A 17,500-nucleotide genomic window follows, 5' to 3' on the forward strand; every position below is an offset into this window, starting at 1 on the left:
ATATATACACACACACATATATTATATGTATGTCGAGAAGTCCTGATATCATTCTGATTTCTATTTGTTTGCACTGAGAGCCATTCCAAGGAAAATATTATGGGAGATGTGGAGCGTCACAGTGAGATTACAAATAGAGAAAGAGAGAGAGAGATAGAAAGAGAGAGAGAATGATAGGTCTTAATTACTGGTATCCGCAGAAAGCAGCTGATGTTATCCCTCAAACAACCAAATACACGCGACCATAATCGTATAACGGAAAACGTTTTATTACAGGTGCGCAAATGATCTTAGAATCCAAATTCTTATTGACTTCAAATTTTGGAAGAAGTCCCAAAATTTCAAGGGAGGAGGTAAGTCGATTCCATCCATCCCAGTACTCAACTGGTTACCTATTTTATCGACCCTGAGAAGGTGAAAGACAAAGTGGACCTCGGCGGAATTAGGGTTAGGGTGCCGCTGAGTATTTTGTTTTGTGTTCTAACAATGCGACCAGCTCGCCGTTTTAGCAGCCACATTAATATTATCCCTGGACCGAGGTCTTCTACACCACAACCCCTACCAAAACTAATTATAAAGCACATAATCACATAAATATTTTGAGATATAATATATATATATATATATATGTACATACATACACGCACAGATGAATAACTGCAAAGATGCACACATTCATATGTGTACACCCACCCACACATACATACATATATGTATATATATACATATATATATATACACACATATATATACATATATATATATACATATATATACATACACATATATATATACATATATTTATATATATATATACACATATATATACATATATTTATATTTATATAAATATATATATACACATTACATACATATATTTATATATATATATATATATACACATATATATACATATATGTACACATATATGTAGATATATGTACATATATATACATATATGTACGTATATATATATATATATATAATTATATATATATATATATATTATATATAATATATATATAATTATATATTATATATATATAATATATATATATATATATATGTATGTATGTATGTATGTATACAGGTGTATATATATAGTTGTGCATGAGTGTGCTATGTAAATGTCTGTGTGTGTGTGTGCCTGTGCATGTGTCTTTATACATATAAAGATATTCAAAGACACATCTATGTGTATTACTTAATTCGATATTCTTTTCCTTTCAATCTCATCAGATCGTCTGTCTATCTGGGAATCTCTTTATAGTTTATTAACATTAATATAGATATTAATATTAATGATAAAATAAATATAAAGGCTTGTTTGATGTTGTCCTGTTTGTGTTTTTTTCTTACACCGTTGACGCATTGCATCACATTCACGTCCTGGACAGTCTTGGACAGTTTAACGAAATTGTTACTAATTATAATATACATGACTGTCTTACTTCACATTGGTAAATATTATATTACTTTAACAGATAATTATAATGCGTTACTGAATCCTTTATACATAAAGATATACATGCATATGTATAAATGTTATCATTGATTATTTCTGTCGGAATTAGGACGGTACTCCAATCACCATACTGGAAAATTGTGCCCATATCTAGGGTGGTATTACTAAGGCGGCGAGCTGTCAGAATCGTTAGCACGGCGGGCGAAATGCTTAATCGTATTTCGTCTGCCGTTACGTTCTGAGTTCAAATTCCGCCGAGGTCAACTTTGCCTTTCATCCTTTCGGGGTCGATTAAATAAGTACCAGTTATGCACTGGAGTCGATATAATCGACTTAATCCGTTTGTCTGTCCTTGTTTATCCTCTCTGTGTTTAGCCCCTTGTGGGTAAGAAATAGGTACTACAATCACCATACTGGACAATTGTCCCCATATCTAGGGTGGTATTACTACTAGAGCTATCATAGCTGTGGGTGGGCTATTCTTCATATAGCTATCACAATAGAATGTCTTCAGTATCCTGGATAGAGATGCAACTATGCCGACCACCACAGAAATATTGCTCCAGTATATTTTACATGCCAAAAGGCAGAAACGAGCTGGCAGAACCATTAGCACGCCGGGCGAAATGCGTAGCCGTATTTCGTCTGACGTTACGTTCTGGGTTCAAATTCCGCCGAGGTCAACTTTGCCTTTCATCCTTTCGGGGGTCGATAAATTAAGTACCAGTTACGCACTGGGGACGATGTAATCGACTTAACCCGTTTGTCTGTCCTTGTTTGCCCTCTCTGTGTTTAGACCCTTGTGGGTAGTAAAGAAATATATATTTTACATGCCACATGGTCACGGTCAATGAGGAGGTATCTTCTGGAGATGGGGACTGATGGGGCCTGATAGAGGACCCGGCAATATACCGACAGATGGTGAATGCAGCATCGGCACATGCCTCCATACTTGGCCTGATATTGTTCGGTGCAGAACTGCACTCATCACAATGAATATTTTTTCACATCTGGGACGTTAGCGTTGTGATACCAAGTGACTTCTGGTCAACCCCACCCCTCCAAAGGTGCCTAATTTGTTTGACATAGGATCGTCTACCAGCACACCACTTTTACTGCCACATTATTCTGCTTTCACTAATAGAGAAACAGTGCCAGGGATTCAAAACGCCAGCCTTCTCAGATATAGCGATTCCAATTGAGGTTTATATTAAGTTTACATGTGTCTGTAGAATCTTCAACCACTTTCACTATAATACAACGGGTAGGAAAATTCAGTTGATGGAACAAAAGAATTACTCTTGGACACAGATGACTGAGATCCGCCTAGTTTATTCGCCACCCAGTAGGTTGTACCCTTTATTGAGAGCTAAGTAGGACTTTAGGGATATTTAACTAGTATGTCTAGCAGGTGGCCTGACCAGTAGAGATTTCAGGACACTCCTCGACTGTGTTTCTGCGAATGTCAACTACCAGATAGAGAATTTCTCAATCAAATGCGCATATCTCGACCATGAAAGTCCCACGCAGTCCCGTATTTATGAGGATTATGAGAAACACCTCTTTCTGACCGAAACATCACAAAGAAGATACATTTGACATTTATAATTGTGGACTATTGTATTTCAATCGAAAACTCACTGCGGTAGGTTCTAACTTCAACATTTCAATCATTTACTCAGTTCCATCCCTGAATTCTATTCCCCAAAGACTGTGTCTTTGAATCCTTCCCTATCTCAGTGTTGGCAGGACCATATATAATTTCGCTCTAAGCAGTTTTAAGAACGAATTCTATACATTTTTTTATCAATGTAAATTTATAAATATAAAAATAAATTTTTTGATATATTTTCCATAATTATTTCTAAACAAAGGCACCGTTGTTTTAAAGGGTTTTCAATGAATCAAACATTGATGTACTGCATTTCTCCTAGCGAGAGCGACAAAGTGGCCCCTTCCTGTTGTTATGAAAACCCGATTATATTTGAAGCGCCGTTGTTCAAAAATGATGTAATCATAGCAATAATTCCTTCAAATTTTGGTACAGGACCAGCAGTTTTAAAGAAGGAGATAAGGGGAATAGAGCGAGCCCATTGTGCTGCTGGTACTTTATTTCATGACCCCTGTTAGAGTAAAAGGCAAAGTCTATCTCCGCGAGACTCGGACTGAGTTAGTATGTTACCGTTGATAAGAATATAGTAATTTTCTTTTCTGTAATGTAGACTTGGCCGTGTAGATATTAAAGAATTGCAGCCGGTTTCTCTAATATAGAAGATATAAAACTCTACTGTATTGCTTTTTTATTTCCCTCCTGTCAATTTTGACAAGATGAAGAAAAACAGTCCGAAACGTTACATACTCTATTTCACTTTCTGTCGCTGTTTCCAAATAATACAAAACATTCTGAAGAACCACACCAACCGCCTTCGATTCATTCTCATCTAATTCACTCTGAGTTGGGAATGTTTTAAACACTCGTAAAGATATGTTTAACTTGCCATCTGTTCGGCATCATGTGGCGATGCTTCCTTTACGGAGCAGTTAAATATGCTACATTTCTGGGCTGTATATTTTATTAAATATAAAACACACACACTCACACATATATATGAATATATATATATATATATATATATATATATATATATATATAATATATATATATATGTGTGTGTGTGTGTGTGTGTGTGTGTGTCAGTACCTAAAGTACGTAAATAAATTCATATGTATGTGTGTGTGTGAGTGTATATATATATATATTTGTGCGTATGTATGCATTCAGCCATCTCTATGCTATCAAAACATATGTGTATATTGATATAATAATTACTTCGCTACAATGTACATTATGGTTATTTTTAATGTGTATTAACGATCAGAACAGATAATGGTTAAAAGTCTTGAAGAATACTGAAATCGGAATAAGAGATGATATATAAAGAAATCTGCACAAGAATTGCGCAATAAAAGGACGATTTAACATTATTATTATTATTATTATTATTAGCATCATCATTATTATTTTTATTATTATTATTATCATCATTATTATTATTGATCGATATGGAGGAAATGTGTTTATTATGTACTCTCTTTTCTGTTTGTGATTGGTTGTGTGTGTGTGTGAAGTGTGTGTGTGTGTGAAGTGTATGTGTGTGTGTCTATTTTGGTCTCTGCAATGTGAGTGTGAAAGTGTGTGTATGTATGTGTATATATATGCATGTGTCTGTGTGTGTATTTATATATAGATATGTATGTGTATATATATATATATATGCGTGTATCTGTGTGTGTATTTATATATAGATATGTATGTGCGTATGTATGTACATATGTGTGAGTGAGTGGAAATAGTTGTGCATATGGTTCTATACGTGTATATGTTTATGTCTGAATGTGTGTATGTGAGTGTATATATGTGATTCTCTGTTTGTGTAGGTGTGTGATCGTACAAATGTGTCTAAGTGCATGCGATAAAGTTTTCAATACACACATATATACATCACATTGACATTTATGTGTATATGTTCTGTGTATATGCATATGTGTGTGTGTGTTTATATAAGTGCTTGAGTGATTGTGTACATGTAATCATTTTTGCATATATGTATATACATATCGTTCTTTTATCTTTTACACGTCTCTGATATTAGTTTGTGGCCATACTGGGGCACCTGCTTCAAGAATGTTTTGTCGGAAGAGTCGGTACTTATATTTTTTTAATGTTTAAAGTCTGGTACATTTCTAGCAGAACTGCTAGATTACGGGGACATAAGCACACCAACACCGGCTGCTAAGCAGTGGTGAGCAACAAGCTCAGACACAAAGTCCTACACACACATATACGAAGGGCTTCTTTCAGTTTCCGTCTACGCGATGCCGGCAAAAGTCTTTAGTCAGCCCAAGGCTAAGGTAAAAATCACACTGCCATGCAGTGGGACTGAACTCGGTAGCTTGTGGTTGGGAAACATACTTCTTGCCACACAGCCGCACCTACGCCTCTTCCATGTAACTATAGGTATGTAGTTGCCCATGTGAATATACAATTGTCAGTATGTATACATAATTGTACATTTGATTGTGTATATGTGAATGTTTATATATGAAGGTGGTGTGTATACGATTACATCTGAGAGAGTATATTCCATATACGCATTTTCCAATGTGAAGGAGTATATGAATATGTATGTATATGCCTACTGTTGTGTCGCATGTGTCTAAATGAATGATTATCATGTATGTATATGCATATAATTGTACTCTATGCAAATCGTTGTATTAGGTGGGTGTATGCATATGGTTGCGTTATATGTATATATACACGCACACACACTTATGTATGTATGTATGTTTATATATATATATATATATATATATACACTCACACACACTTATGTATGTATGTATGTTTATATATATATATATATATATATACACGCACACACACTTATGTATGTATGTATGTTTATATATATATATATATATATATATATATTATATATATATGTATGTATGTATATATATATATATATATAAGCGGCGTATTCATTAGTAATATTATACAATCGTTTTGAACTGAAATTGATGTATTTTAAAAATATGTTTTTCACTAAAATGTGTTTACATCGTGGCTAGGATTCTGCATACACTGTGACGGCAGATTCTTCATATACGCCCGTGTGCTGGTGTGCGCTTGGACATCTGTACGTAAACATCTGCATGTTTGTATGTATATATATATATGTGTGTGTGTGTGTTTAAATGCGTACGTATGCATACCAATAAGTATACATATAGAGAGAGGCACACACACACATATATATACATATATATGTACGTACGTATGTCTCTATCTATATGAACATGCGTGTATATATATATGTATATATATATATGTATGTATGTATATAATATATATGTATGTATATATATATTGTATGTATGTATATATATTATATATATATATAAGCGGCGTATTCATTAGTAATATTATACAATCGTTTTGAACTGAAATTGATGTATTTTAAAAATATGTTTTTCACTAAAATGTGTTTACATCGTGGCTAGGATTCTGCATACACTGTGACGGCAGATTCTTCATATACGCCCGTGTGCTGGTGTGCGCTTGGACATCTGTACGTAAACATCTGCATGTTTGTATGTATATATATATATGTGTGTGTGTGTGTTTAAATGCGTACGTATGCATACCAATAAGTATACATATAGAGAGAGGCACACACACACATATATATACATATATATGTACGTACGTATGTCTCTATCTATATGAACATGCGTGTATATATATGTATATATATATATATGTATGTGTATATATATATATATGTATGTATATATATATATGTATGTATATATATATATATGTATGTATATATATATGTATGTGTATATATATATATATATGTATGTATGTGTATATATATATATATTATATATATATATATATAAATATGTGTATGTATATATATGTATATATATATATATGTATGTGTATATATATGTATATATATATATGAAACAGTTTTGTGCCTAATAATCTCATGATTGTTTAATATAAAACAAAACAATCTTAATGAAATAATAGAACAAATACATCACGATGATGATGATGATGATGAAAATGATGATGAAATGATGATGATGATGATGATGATGATGGTGGTGATGATGGTGGTGATTGTGATGTTAACAGCATTATTAACTGTCTCGTATTTCCAGAAAACTTTTGAAATGTCTCTTTTCAATGTGAAATTCGATTCGTCGATTGTTTATTTTCAAAAGCATTAAATCATAACAACCGTGATTGCTCTCCTAATGACTTTTTAACGAAACAGGCCAATAAGTGGGGAGCGCACGATGCTCCACTCTATTTGCTGGTAGTAGTAACCAAATCTCCATCTAACGTAAGAAGGATGAAGATATTTTTCATTCAGGATATCCTTAGGGCATTATCCAACGGGGCCTGAATTAGCCGTAAGTTGCTATGATGGGTTGATGGAGGTGAGAGAAGTTTGGCTGTTAGTTGCAGCAGGTCAAGAAACCACACAGATGCTGTCCTATTTTTTTGTGGGAGAATGAAATGGAGAGAAAGAAAGAGATGGATAAAGTGGGAGAGAGAGAAAGAGGGGCGGTGACATAGTTAGAAACTCTAACCTCAGGCTATGGAATGAACCCCAACGACGAAGGACCTTTTAGACCAGTAGTCCTCAACAGGGGCCCATATGATCCACTGGTGGGGTCATATGATGCTTTGGGGATCATCATATGATCCCTTAGGTTTCCATGTAACCTTTGCAGGCTCCAGATAAGATTTTCTTTTTAAAACTTACATAAAATATTTGTGTTTATACATTTCCTAATAATATTTGAATATAAAAGTATTAGGGGAATGTTTTAAACATCAAATATCTAGGTAGGGTGGGTGTTCCTGCAGAGTAAAATTGGAATCAAAGAGGTCTAGGAGTAAAATAACGGTGGAGAAGCATTGCTTTAGAGAATGCAGTTCTAGATAGACTATGCCTGAATAAAAAATTGGATGTTCATGCCATCAACATTAGCAGGAAGCACATATTAGAAAATGCATTCCTAGATACACTAGGTCTGAATAAAAATGCCATGTTCAGGCTGGGAACACTTTTCATAAAAGGCCTGCTCGGGACGTATAGATCAGGGATTACACAACAACAATAACATGAAGAACATATCAGAAATTGTATTCCAAGATAGGCGATACCCGACTAAAAGTAAATGCAACAATAGCTGGGGCACATTTGGTTATCATGGATCTTTATAAAAGAGAAACGAGGATTATAATTGGTTTCAAATTTTGGCTCAAGACCAGCACGTTTGGGATGGGGGGTAGTAAGCAAATTACATCGACCCAAGTACTCAGTTGGTACTTCTTTTATCGACCTTGAAAGGATTAAAAGCAAACTCGACTTCGGCTGCATTTGAACTCAGAACGTAAGGACGGACGAAATGTCGCTAAGCATTTTGCCTCACGTACTAACGATTTTGCCACGTCGCCACCTTAATGGAGAGTGTAATTAAAATTAAATTGACTCCGGGCATATATGGAGCTGAACATCGAGTAAGTTCTCTAATTACTCCTTGCTACTCACAATTATTAAAGTACCATTATTAAAATGTATTTCTCCTCATAATCTGATAACTGTGTAGGTCGCGTGACGGGGCGTGGGGTGAGGCATGCTAGAGAGAAGGATAAAATACTTTGCGGTATTTTCTAGTAAAGGCGGCGAGATGGCAGAAATGTTAGCACGCCGGGCGAAATGCGTAGCCGTTAAGTTCTGAGTTCAAATTCCGCCGAGTTCGACCTTGCCTTTCACCCTTTCGGGGTCGATAAATAAAGTACCAGATACGCACTGGGGTCGATGTAATCGACTTAATCCGTTTGTTTGACCTTGTTTGTCCCCTCTATGTTTAGCCCCTTGTGGGTAGTAAAGAAATAGGTATTTTGTGGTTTCGGGGTTCATATCTTGGGATAGCCAATTGCAATAATACCAGATATATACTAGGACTAGTATAGCTGTGTAGACTAATTGTGTGTGTGTGTGTGTGTGTGTGTGTGTGTATGTGTGTCAGTCTGAATATGTCATTATGCTAATGTAGAAAGTTATAATATGGCGGTGAATCTCTTTATGTGAATCTCTGAGCTACATTGATGACACCATTAGAGAAGGATAGGAGAGAGGGGGAGAGAGTGATAGACAGAATGAGGGAGAGATTGAAAGACGAGAAAGGCAATAATGCGAGACAGAGAAGCGAGTGTGAGGGAAAGAGCGAAGGAGAAAGAAAGAGAGAGAGGAGGAGGAAGACAAAAAAGGAAGTGTGAGACAGAGAGATTGAGAGAGAGGGGGAAGAGTGACAGACAATAATATGAAGAACATATCAGAAATTGTATTCCAAGATAGACTGTACCCGACTGAAAGTAAAGCCAACAATGGCTGGAGCACATTTGGTCATCATGGTTCTATATAAAAGAGAAACGAGGATTATAATTGGTTTCAAATTTTGGTTTTCAAATTGTGACAGACAGGGAGAGAAGAAGTGAGCGGGAATATTATTGTGTGTGTATGTGTCGGATACACAGAGGAAAGAGAGTTGGGGAGAAAATATATAAATGGAGAAAGAGAGAGTGGAGAGAGAGAGTGAGAGAGAGAGTGTGTGAGAGAGAGAGGAGGGTGTATGTGTGTTAGACAGAGATACAGAGAGAGAGAGAGAGAGAGAGAGGAATAATATAACGGAGGCAAAGAGAGAAATATGTTTAAAGTAGAAATATAATTCGATTGGTTGTTGTTAACTCCAGGATTAACCTGATTGACTAGAGGTCCTCACCGTGACCATCCCGTCTCATTCTCTCCCGAGCAAACTAAACAGCACTATATTATGTCTTCTTCTCTAAGAGGGCATTGTCTGGGAAGACTTAGCTTCTATGTCTAGCAGTGTGAGCGACATGTGGTGAAGGTGGCAAATTGTAAAGTATAAAGATAGGAAGTAGTAGTAGTAGTAGTTGCAGGAGGCGGTGGAGGAGGTAGAAGTGGAGGAGGGGGTAGAGAAGGAAGAGGAGGGGTGGAGGAGGGAGAGAAGGGTTAGGGTGGGAGAGGAAGAAAAATAGGAGAGATGGTGAATGTCAGAGTAAGAAAAAAGAGAGAAAGAAGATGAAGAGTGAAATGAGGGTGATAGTAGGAGGAGTTGGAAGAGGGAAGGAGATGGAAGTGAGAAAAGAAGAGAGAGAGAGGAGGAGGAGGATATGAGGGGGAGAGAAGAGACTAAGAAGAAGACGAAAATTGGATGAGCAGGGAGAGATGAGTTAGAGGCAGACCCTGAAAGGGGTGGGGTGAGAAACAGAATGAGAGGCAACGAGATAGGAGGGGGAGGAGGGAAAGTGTGAGCGAGAAAGGAGTAGCGAAAGAGAGAGCGAGAGAAAGAGGGAGAGAGAGAGAGAGAAAGAGGGAGATAGAGAGCGAGAGAGAGAGAAAGAGAGAGAGAGTGAGAAAGAGTGAGAGAGAGAATTAGAGAATTAGAGAGAGAGGAGGGGGGGGGGGAGTGTATGAGAGAGAGGGAGAGAGGGCGTGAGAGTGAGAGAGAGAGAGGAAGCAAGATATAGTGATTGAAAGACAGTGAGAGACAGAGAGAATGAGAGAGAGAGTGAGAGAGAGAATGAGAGAGCGAGAGGGAGAGAGAGAGCGAGAGAGAGCTAGAGAGAGAGAATGAAGAGAGAGAGAGAGAGAGAGGTGTAGTGTGTGAGTGTTATCCGTGGGCCAATTTTGTTTCCCTTCGTCAATTGTTTGTCCATTAACACCGTTTTAACATTTCATAATATTCCAATTAACGTGAGTTGTAATTAAATTTTAATGAAGCCACTTGCAATTAGCAGGTTGAGCAGTACTGCACAGTGTGTCATTAATATTTTATAAACAGGTAGATGCCTGCACCGATAGGTGGCGTTGTGAGGGCCTCAAAGCATCTAAAATATATATGAACAGCGTTCCTAAACAGACACGTGCCAACACATACGCAGACACGCATACACACACACATACAGATATAAACACACAACCACACACACACACACATATACAAGGGCAGGGAAACACACTAACACACACGTATGTAATGAATGCGCGTATGTACGTATATAACGAAACATGAGCACGTACACACACACACACAGGCACATACACACACACAGAGGCACTCACACACATACTTAGACGCAGACTTGTGCTGGTGGATCCTCCGCCGGTGCCTACGGTGAGTATTCAAGTGTTTGATTACCTGAATTCCGACGCGTATAATTAGCACTTAAGTGGCTGAATACACCGTAGACATACATGTACGTTTAAAGTAATTCTGAAGCAGAGCCAGTGTCACGCAATGTGAAAAAGGCTGGAAATTTGAATGACAAGAACATTCCACAGACAGAAAAACGTAGGTGGGGGGGAGAAGGAAAGAGAGAAAGGGAGAGAGAGAGGGGGATGGATGGAGAAAGAGTGTGTGATAGAGGGAAATGGGAGAGAGGAGTGCGCGAGACGAAAAGACATGGAGAAAGAAAGAAAGAAAGAAAGAAGAGGAGGGAAAAGGAGGAGAACGAGCAGATGAAGAGAATCGGACCCAGTACTTACTAGTATATATTCTATTGACCCCATAAAGGTGAAAGGCAAAATTGACCTTGGCGAGGTTTGACCTCACAAAGTTATGAGCGAGAAGTCAACGAACCTTAGGTAAGGTTGATAGGCGTTATACCTATTTTCTTTCTTCAATGAAGAACATGGAATATTTAGTTGCTAGAAATAGTGAGAAATTTCGCTAGCGCCGTAGTGGATAGCTTAATTTGCAGAGCCTTGCTTCAGATGAAAGTCATTAACTAAACGAATGACTTGAATTAGAAGGAAATGTATACGTTATTCACATTCGACGGGTATTTATCCTCGTCTTGTTTCTTATTCACAACGTTTCGGCTGATATACCCTCCAGCCTTCATCAGGTGTCTTGGAGAAATTTCGAACCTGAGTTCTCATTCCTAAGGCATTTTTCGCTGTTGTTGTTATTATTATTATTATTTAGGTCACTGTGTGGAATCGAACTCGGAATCTTAGGGTTAGTAGCCCGCGCTCGTAACCGCTACGCCATATGACGTGGGCATATGTATGTATATGACTGACCGCTAGATCCACAAGTTTTTTTTTTTTATTTATTCTCTCTCTGTGTTTATTTCCTCATGTTCCTTTCTGTTGAAGAGCGTAGTCTCGAAATATAAAAGACTTTCTCACCTTCCCGAGCATCGAATTAATACACCTGATTGTTGTTTATACACCTTTCTTCGTTATTTTGTTTTTCTGTAAAGTTCAACTATGCATGTGAGTGAGTGAGTGAGAGTGTGTCTGTGTGTGTGTGTGTGTGTGTCTGTGTGTGTGTGTGTGTGTCTGTGTGTGTGTGTGTGTCTGTGTGTGAGTCTGTGTGTGTCTCTGTGTGTGTCTCTGTGTGTGTCTCTGTGTGTGTCTCTGTGTGTGTGTCTGTGTGTTTCTGTGTGTTTTTGTGTTTCTGACAGCCCTGGCTTATCCAGGTTGCCACATAGTCTTATACTCACAAAACCGAGTACATCAATTATTATAGTTATGAACGTGAATTATTTTCTGGTTATTGAAGCTGGAGAATTTGTATGTTATATTTACACTTGACAGATGTTTTGATGGGGATGTTCTGCTAGTTTCCCTTCCGCTGGTATTACCATACTTATTCAATAACAGGTGGATTCTCAGTTATTATTCCAGGATAGTCCTTTTTTCCGAATGGCATTGTTTATTGTCTTTGCGACAACGTCGTTTCGCATAGAGTTGTAGTACCTTGATGTCATTTTTGGGCACCTGCTAATGACAAGTGTGATGTTCCACAGAAATATGACAATCTACATTTCCGGTTGCATCGTGGAACTCCAAGCGCTTCACTGTCTCTCTTGTCTATTAAGTATTTAGTAGCAATCTCCTGTTCTTGGATTGCAAATGCATAGCCTTGAAAGTGTGCTGTGATGTTGTGGTCATAAGTCCAAGAAAGGTTTCACTTCATGTTACTGTTGCGCTATTCTCCAAAACTTCGAGAAACATACAAATGCTTGGTCCTCTTTTGGTATGCTGAGGGTTTCACTTTTAGGTCTTCTTTGAGTCGTGTTAGTCTGGCGGTTTTGAGTTTGTATGGGTGGTCATCAACAAGGGAGTGTCCCCGAAGCAACGCACTGCCAACAAACAGGATATTTTCCTGTTCATTTTTCACTACTAAGCTAAGGTATATATTTTTGCTGCTTTTGTTTCGCAAGTGCTATGTGGGAGAGATTATACCACATTCGAATGTTTTTTGCACTCATCTCAAGCCGCTATCCACTTCCTGTTTTGGTGGAACCTGTCGATGTCGATATTTCTTGGGAGATTTGCAGTTGATGCCAACAACTTGCGGGTTTTCCTCTACTCACCATTCAAGTATCCCAAATATTGGAATTGTTGGAATCAGCCCAGGTACTGTAAATGCATTGTGGGATGTTGTCTTGTAAATATGAATGTATATATATATATATTTTATATTTTATCTAGTTTCAGCTTACGAGCTGAGGCCATGCTGAGGCACCGAGTTAATGCAAAAAAAAAAAGACAAAGGAAAAACACGAGAAAAACAAATTAGTATGATGAATCATTCCCCCATGTTCCTGGAACACGTGGCGGAGAGAATAAAGGATCAAACAGGAACAGAAAAAGGAATGGACCCGAACCGGAAATGGACAACGAGAAAGGAAGCGGTAAAGGAAAGGCAGATGAGGAATTCAGTTGCTGTGGAAATTCAGGATAGGTGGTGAAGATGTACCAACGGAGAAAGAAAAACCAATAAAGAGTCTCGGCAAATGGTACACGTTGTTCTAGGTTCGATTTCACTATGGCGTCTAGAAATCCTTTTCAGTAGAATTTTTTGGAGAGAGACCTAATATAACAAATCGGAGGGATCATTTCTATTCTTGAGTGATAATCCAAATCATTGTGTATCGATACCGGAGTCCACTTTAGCGTAACTATGTGCGTCATATCTCTTGACTGACACATGTAAATGAGGCAATGATTGCATCTAAAAATTCCTGATCAACTGAGGATGGATTTCTGAAAATCCTCTTGACTCACCCTCATAGCTTGGTAAATGGACATAAAAAGCTATAGATAAACGAACAATATTCATGATTTATCCCCTAAAAGAGGCGAAGGTCACCATGCACAAGGACATCACTTATCTTTTATTTCAGAGCGACTATGCACGAACCGATTTATGATTAAATACGATCCAAACGTAGCCACCACATCTATTTTCTTTTGATACGCATTGCATCGAGGACGTCATTGATTTGAGGTTGATTTCACTCTTATTTCAGAAATCAAGCATCCAAATATAACACGTGACATCAAGCAGGCGTCGTTTTAGTTTCTGGGACGGACATTTTTAGCAAATGCTGGTGGTTGTGTAATTGTTGTTGTTGCTGTTGTTGTTGTTGTTGTTGGTGGTGGTGGGGGAATGAGATTATTGATAAAAGTGTCAAGATTGTAATGCTGCTGCCAACAGAGATGCTGCTGATGATGATGATGATGAGGAGGAGGAGGAAGAGGACGACGAGGGGAAGAAGGAGGAGAAGGATGACGACGATGAAGACGAGAATGATGATGATGATGGTGGTGGAGGTAGTAATCAAGTGTTATGTTAATAACATGATAACAATGACAAGAAACAAAACGATAACGGAGATGATGATAATGAAAATAATAATAATAATAATAATAATAATCCTTTCTACTATAGGCACAAAGCTTGAAATTTGGGGCGGGGGGACTAGTCGATCACATCGACCCCAGTATTTCACTGGTACTTAATTTATCGACCTCAAAAGGATGAAAAGCAAAGTCGACCTCGGCGGAATTTGAATATATGATGATGATGAAGATGATGATAATGATAATAATAATAATAATAATAATAATAGACGTGAAATGCCATTTACCTGACTGGATAGTGTTCAATGACTCTGTATGTATCAGACCTCTCCTTCATTAAACACGTCCTATTGTAAAGCATCTCTCTACTGTCCGGACACTCCCACAATCTGTGTTTGATTAAGCCTTCACATCTCTTTGTGGGAAACTCTTTATAACGCCATATTACGCCGCCACTCACATACACCTCTTGCCTCTCCACCCATTTGGGCGGCTGACCTCGGCCGTTTAGCCACCACATTCTTGTACCCCACGGTTTCAGTTTTGCATCGTAGGACGGACTTTGGAGGTAATCTGGGAACTGGCAATCACTCCAAATTCCTGCAAAAAAAAATAAAAACACAGAGAAAGATAATAATGGCCAAAACTTCTAATGTTAGTAAACAAATCTAAAAATATACATAGTGAATTTATAAAACAATCATTTCATTTATTTCATTTACTCGTTTATTTAATTAATTATATAATTATTAGATTAACCAATGATCTAATGAAATACCATCACCGTGGTGTTTCTTTGGCAATAGAGGCTGATGGCAAAAAAGGGTGCATACAGACAGTATGTTTACTGTGTGTCGGAGTTTTCTGACTTTCATCTTTAGATAATTGCACTCTGGTAAATATCTCTTTATGTATGTATGTATGTATGTTATAATTCGGTTCTATTTCATGATTTCTTGCCAATAGAGAAAAAGTCGGTTTCTAACCTAGATTCAAGGCTTCTTCATTAGAATTTTAATATCAACAACAGTGTATTTTTGTTTGTATGTATGCCTGCATGTATATATATGTATGTATACATGTATGTATGTATGTGTGAAGATTTGTATGTTTTGTTTTATATATGTATTCTCATGCATATAGTTGCGTATCTAGACATGCTCATATATATTTAAATGATAAACTTCTGAAAGTTTGACAGACTTTTACAGTTCCAGTGATGGATTGGATCTGTAGGCTTCGAATCAGCTTTCGCCTTTCTGGTTTTCAGAAACCTAATTTCTCAAGATGTATGTATGTATGTATGTATGTATGTATGTATGTATGTATGTGAAGCAATTCTGAGAGATATTTGACAACTGTCATTTCAAAAACAAATAAAACAATAAAAACATAAAGAAGACTTGACATTTATGACAGCAATTATTGAAAAATTTATAATATAAATACATACAGGTCTGTTAATATCTCCTTCAGTTTTCTAATTTTTATGTGTGCGCGCGAGTGTGTGTGTGTGTGTGTGAATGTATAAGCCATAAAATGTGAGGAGGTACGAGAGATGAAGATACCAATTAACCCATTTGATATCCTTAAGGTCATGGCTGGAATGACATCTAATTGTTTATATATTTCTCATAAAGTTATTTTTATTGATCAGTTCATCTGGGTTTCAGCTGCATGGACACTTTGATTTGTGTTTCTCTGTATTGGACTACTATTGGACACACGATTCTCTGAATCCATACTTTAAACTAAACTACTATATATATATATATATATATATACAAACACACACACAAATATATATATATATACACACAAGCAAATATAAATATAACACAACACAATATATATATATATATATATATATATATATATAAACACGCACACAAATAAAATATATATATTATATATATATATATATATATATATATATATATAATATATAAACAAGCACACAAATATATATATATACATATATATATATACACATGTATTGTACATATACATATATAAGAGATAATGGTGTCATTGAGACCCAAAGGTGTCAGGTAATGCTGAATAAGTGTTATAGACAGACCATAGTTAAGTTCCAGATTCGGTAATATTGCGAATAAAGGGTTAAACGTTGGTTCTATGTCAGTGTGTGTATATAAGAAATGTTTGCGTACTAAGATAAAAAACCAAGGCTGGATAGATATTAGAACATTTATAGAAATGCTCTAATATCTTATTACGCAAAAAATTCTTATATACATATACATATATATATATATTTTCATGAATTGAACAGAGACTGGTACCAACCACTGACCATTCAAAATACTACTATCATGGAACTCCAAAATTCGTCTTCTTCCCCTTCTCCTCCTCCTTCTTTTTCTTCCCTACCAAGAATTCACAACGACCTCGAACCCACAAGAGTAAACAAAAGACACAGAGACAGGCAGAAACAAGGAAAATGCCACTTGCATTTGAACACTATACAAATATTCTTTTAAAAAATAATTTTCTTTTAATTTTTCTAAATTTAATTATCTAATTGTTACTGTTGAAAAAGACTTAATGACTGAAACCGGTACTGAAATGTTTTTTCTAAAATTATTTTAGCATTTTCTATCTTGACTTTTCTTTCCATATATATATATATTATATATATATATATACATATACATATATATATATATATATATATTAGATATATATACATATATATATATATATATATATATATATATATACATATCATATA

At 36.4% G+C, this 17,500-nt stretch overlaps 1 protein-coding gene across 4 annotated transcripts in view; it reads right to left on the bottom strand.

Annotated features, from left to right (window-relative positions):
* LOC115213946 overlaps positions 1–17,500 on the bottom strand; it is a 1,060,743-nt gene that overhangs the window by 525,040 nt on the left and 518,203 nt on the right. For all 4 annotated transcript variants that reach the window (XM_036504470.1, XM_036504468.1, XM_036504469.1 and 1 more), the window contains exon 3: positions 15,036–15,348. In XM_036504470.1, coding sequence (XP_036360363.1) covers positions 15,036–15,348 — 313 coding nt within the window. The remainder of the gene's footprint in view (positions 1–15,035; positions 15,349–17,500) is intronic.

This window comes from Octopus sinensis, linkage group LG7 (assembly GCF_006345805.1).
Source record: "Octopus sinensis linkage group LG7, ASM634580v1, whole genome shotgun sequence".
Classification (NCBI taxonomy): Eukaryota; Metazoa; Mollusca; class Cephalopoda; order Octopoda; family Octopodidae; genus Octopus; species Octopus sinensis.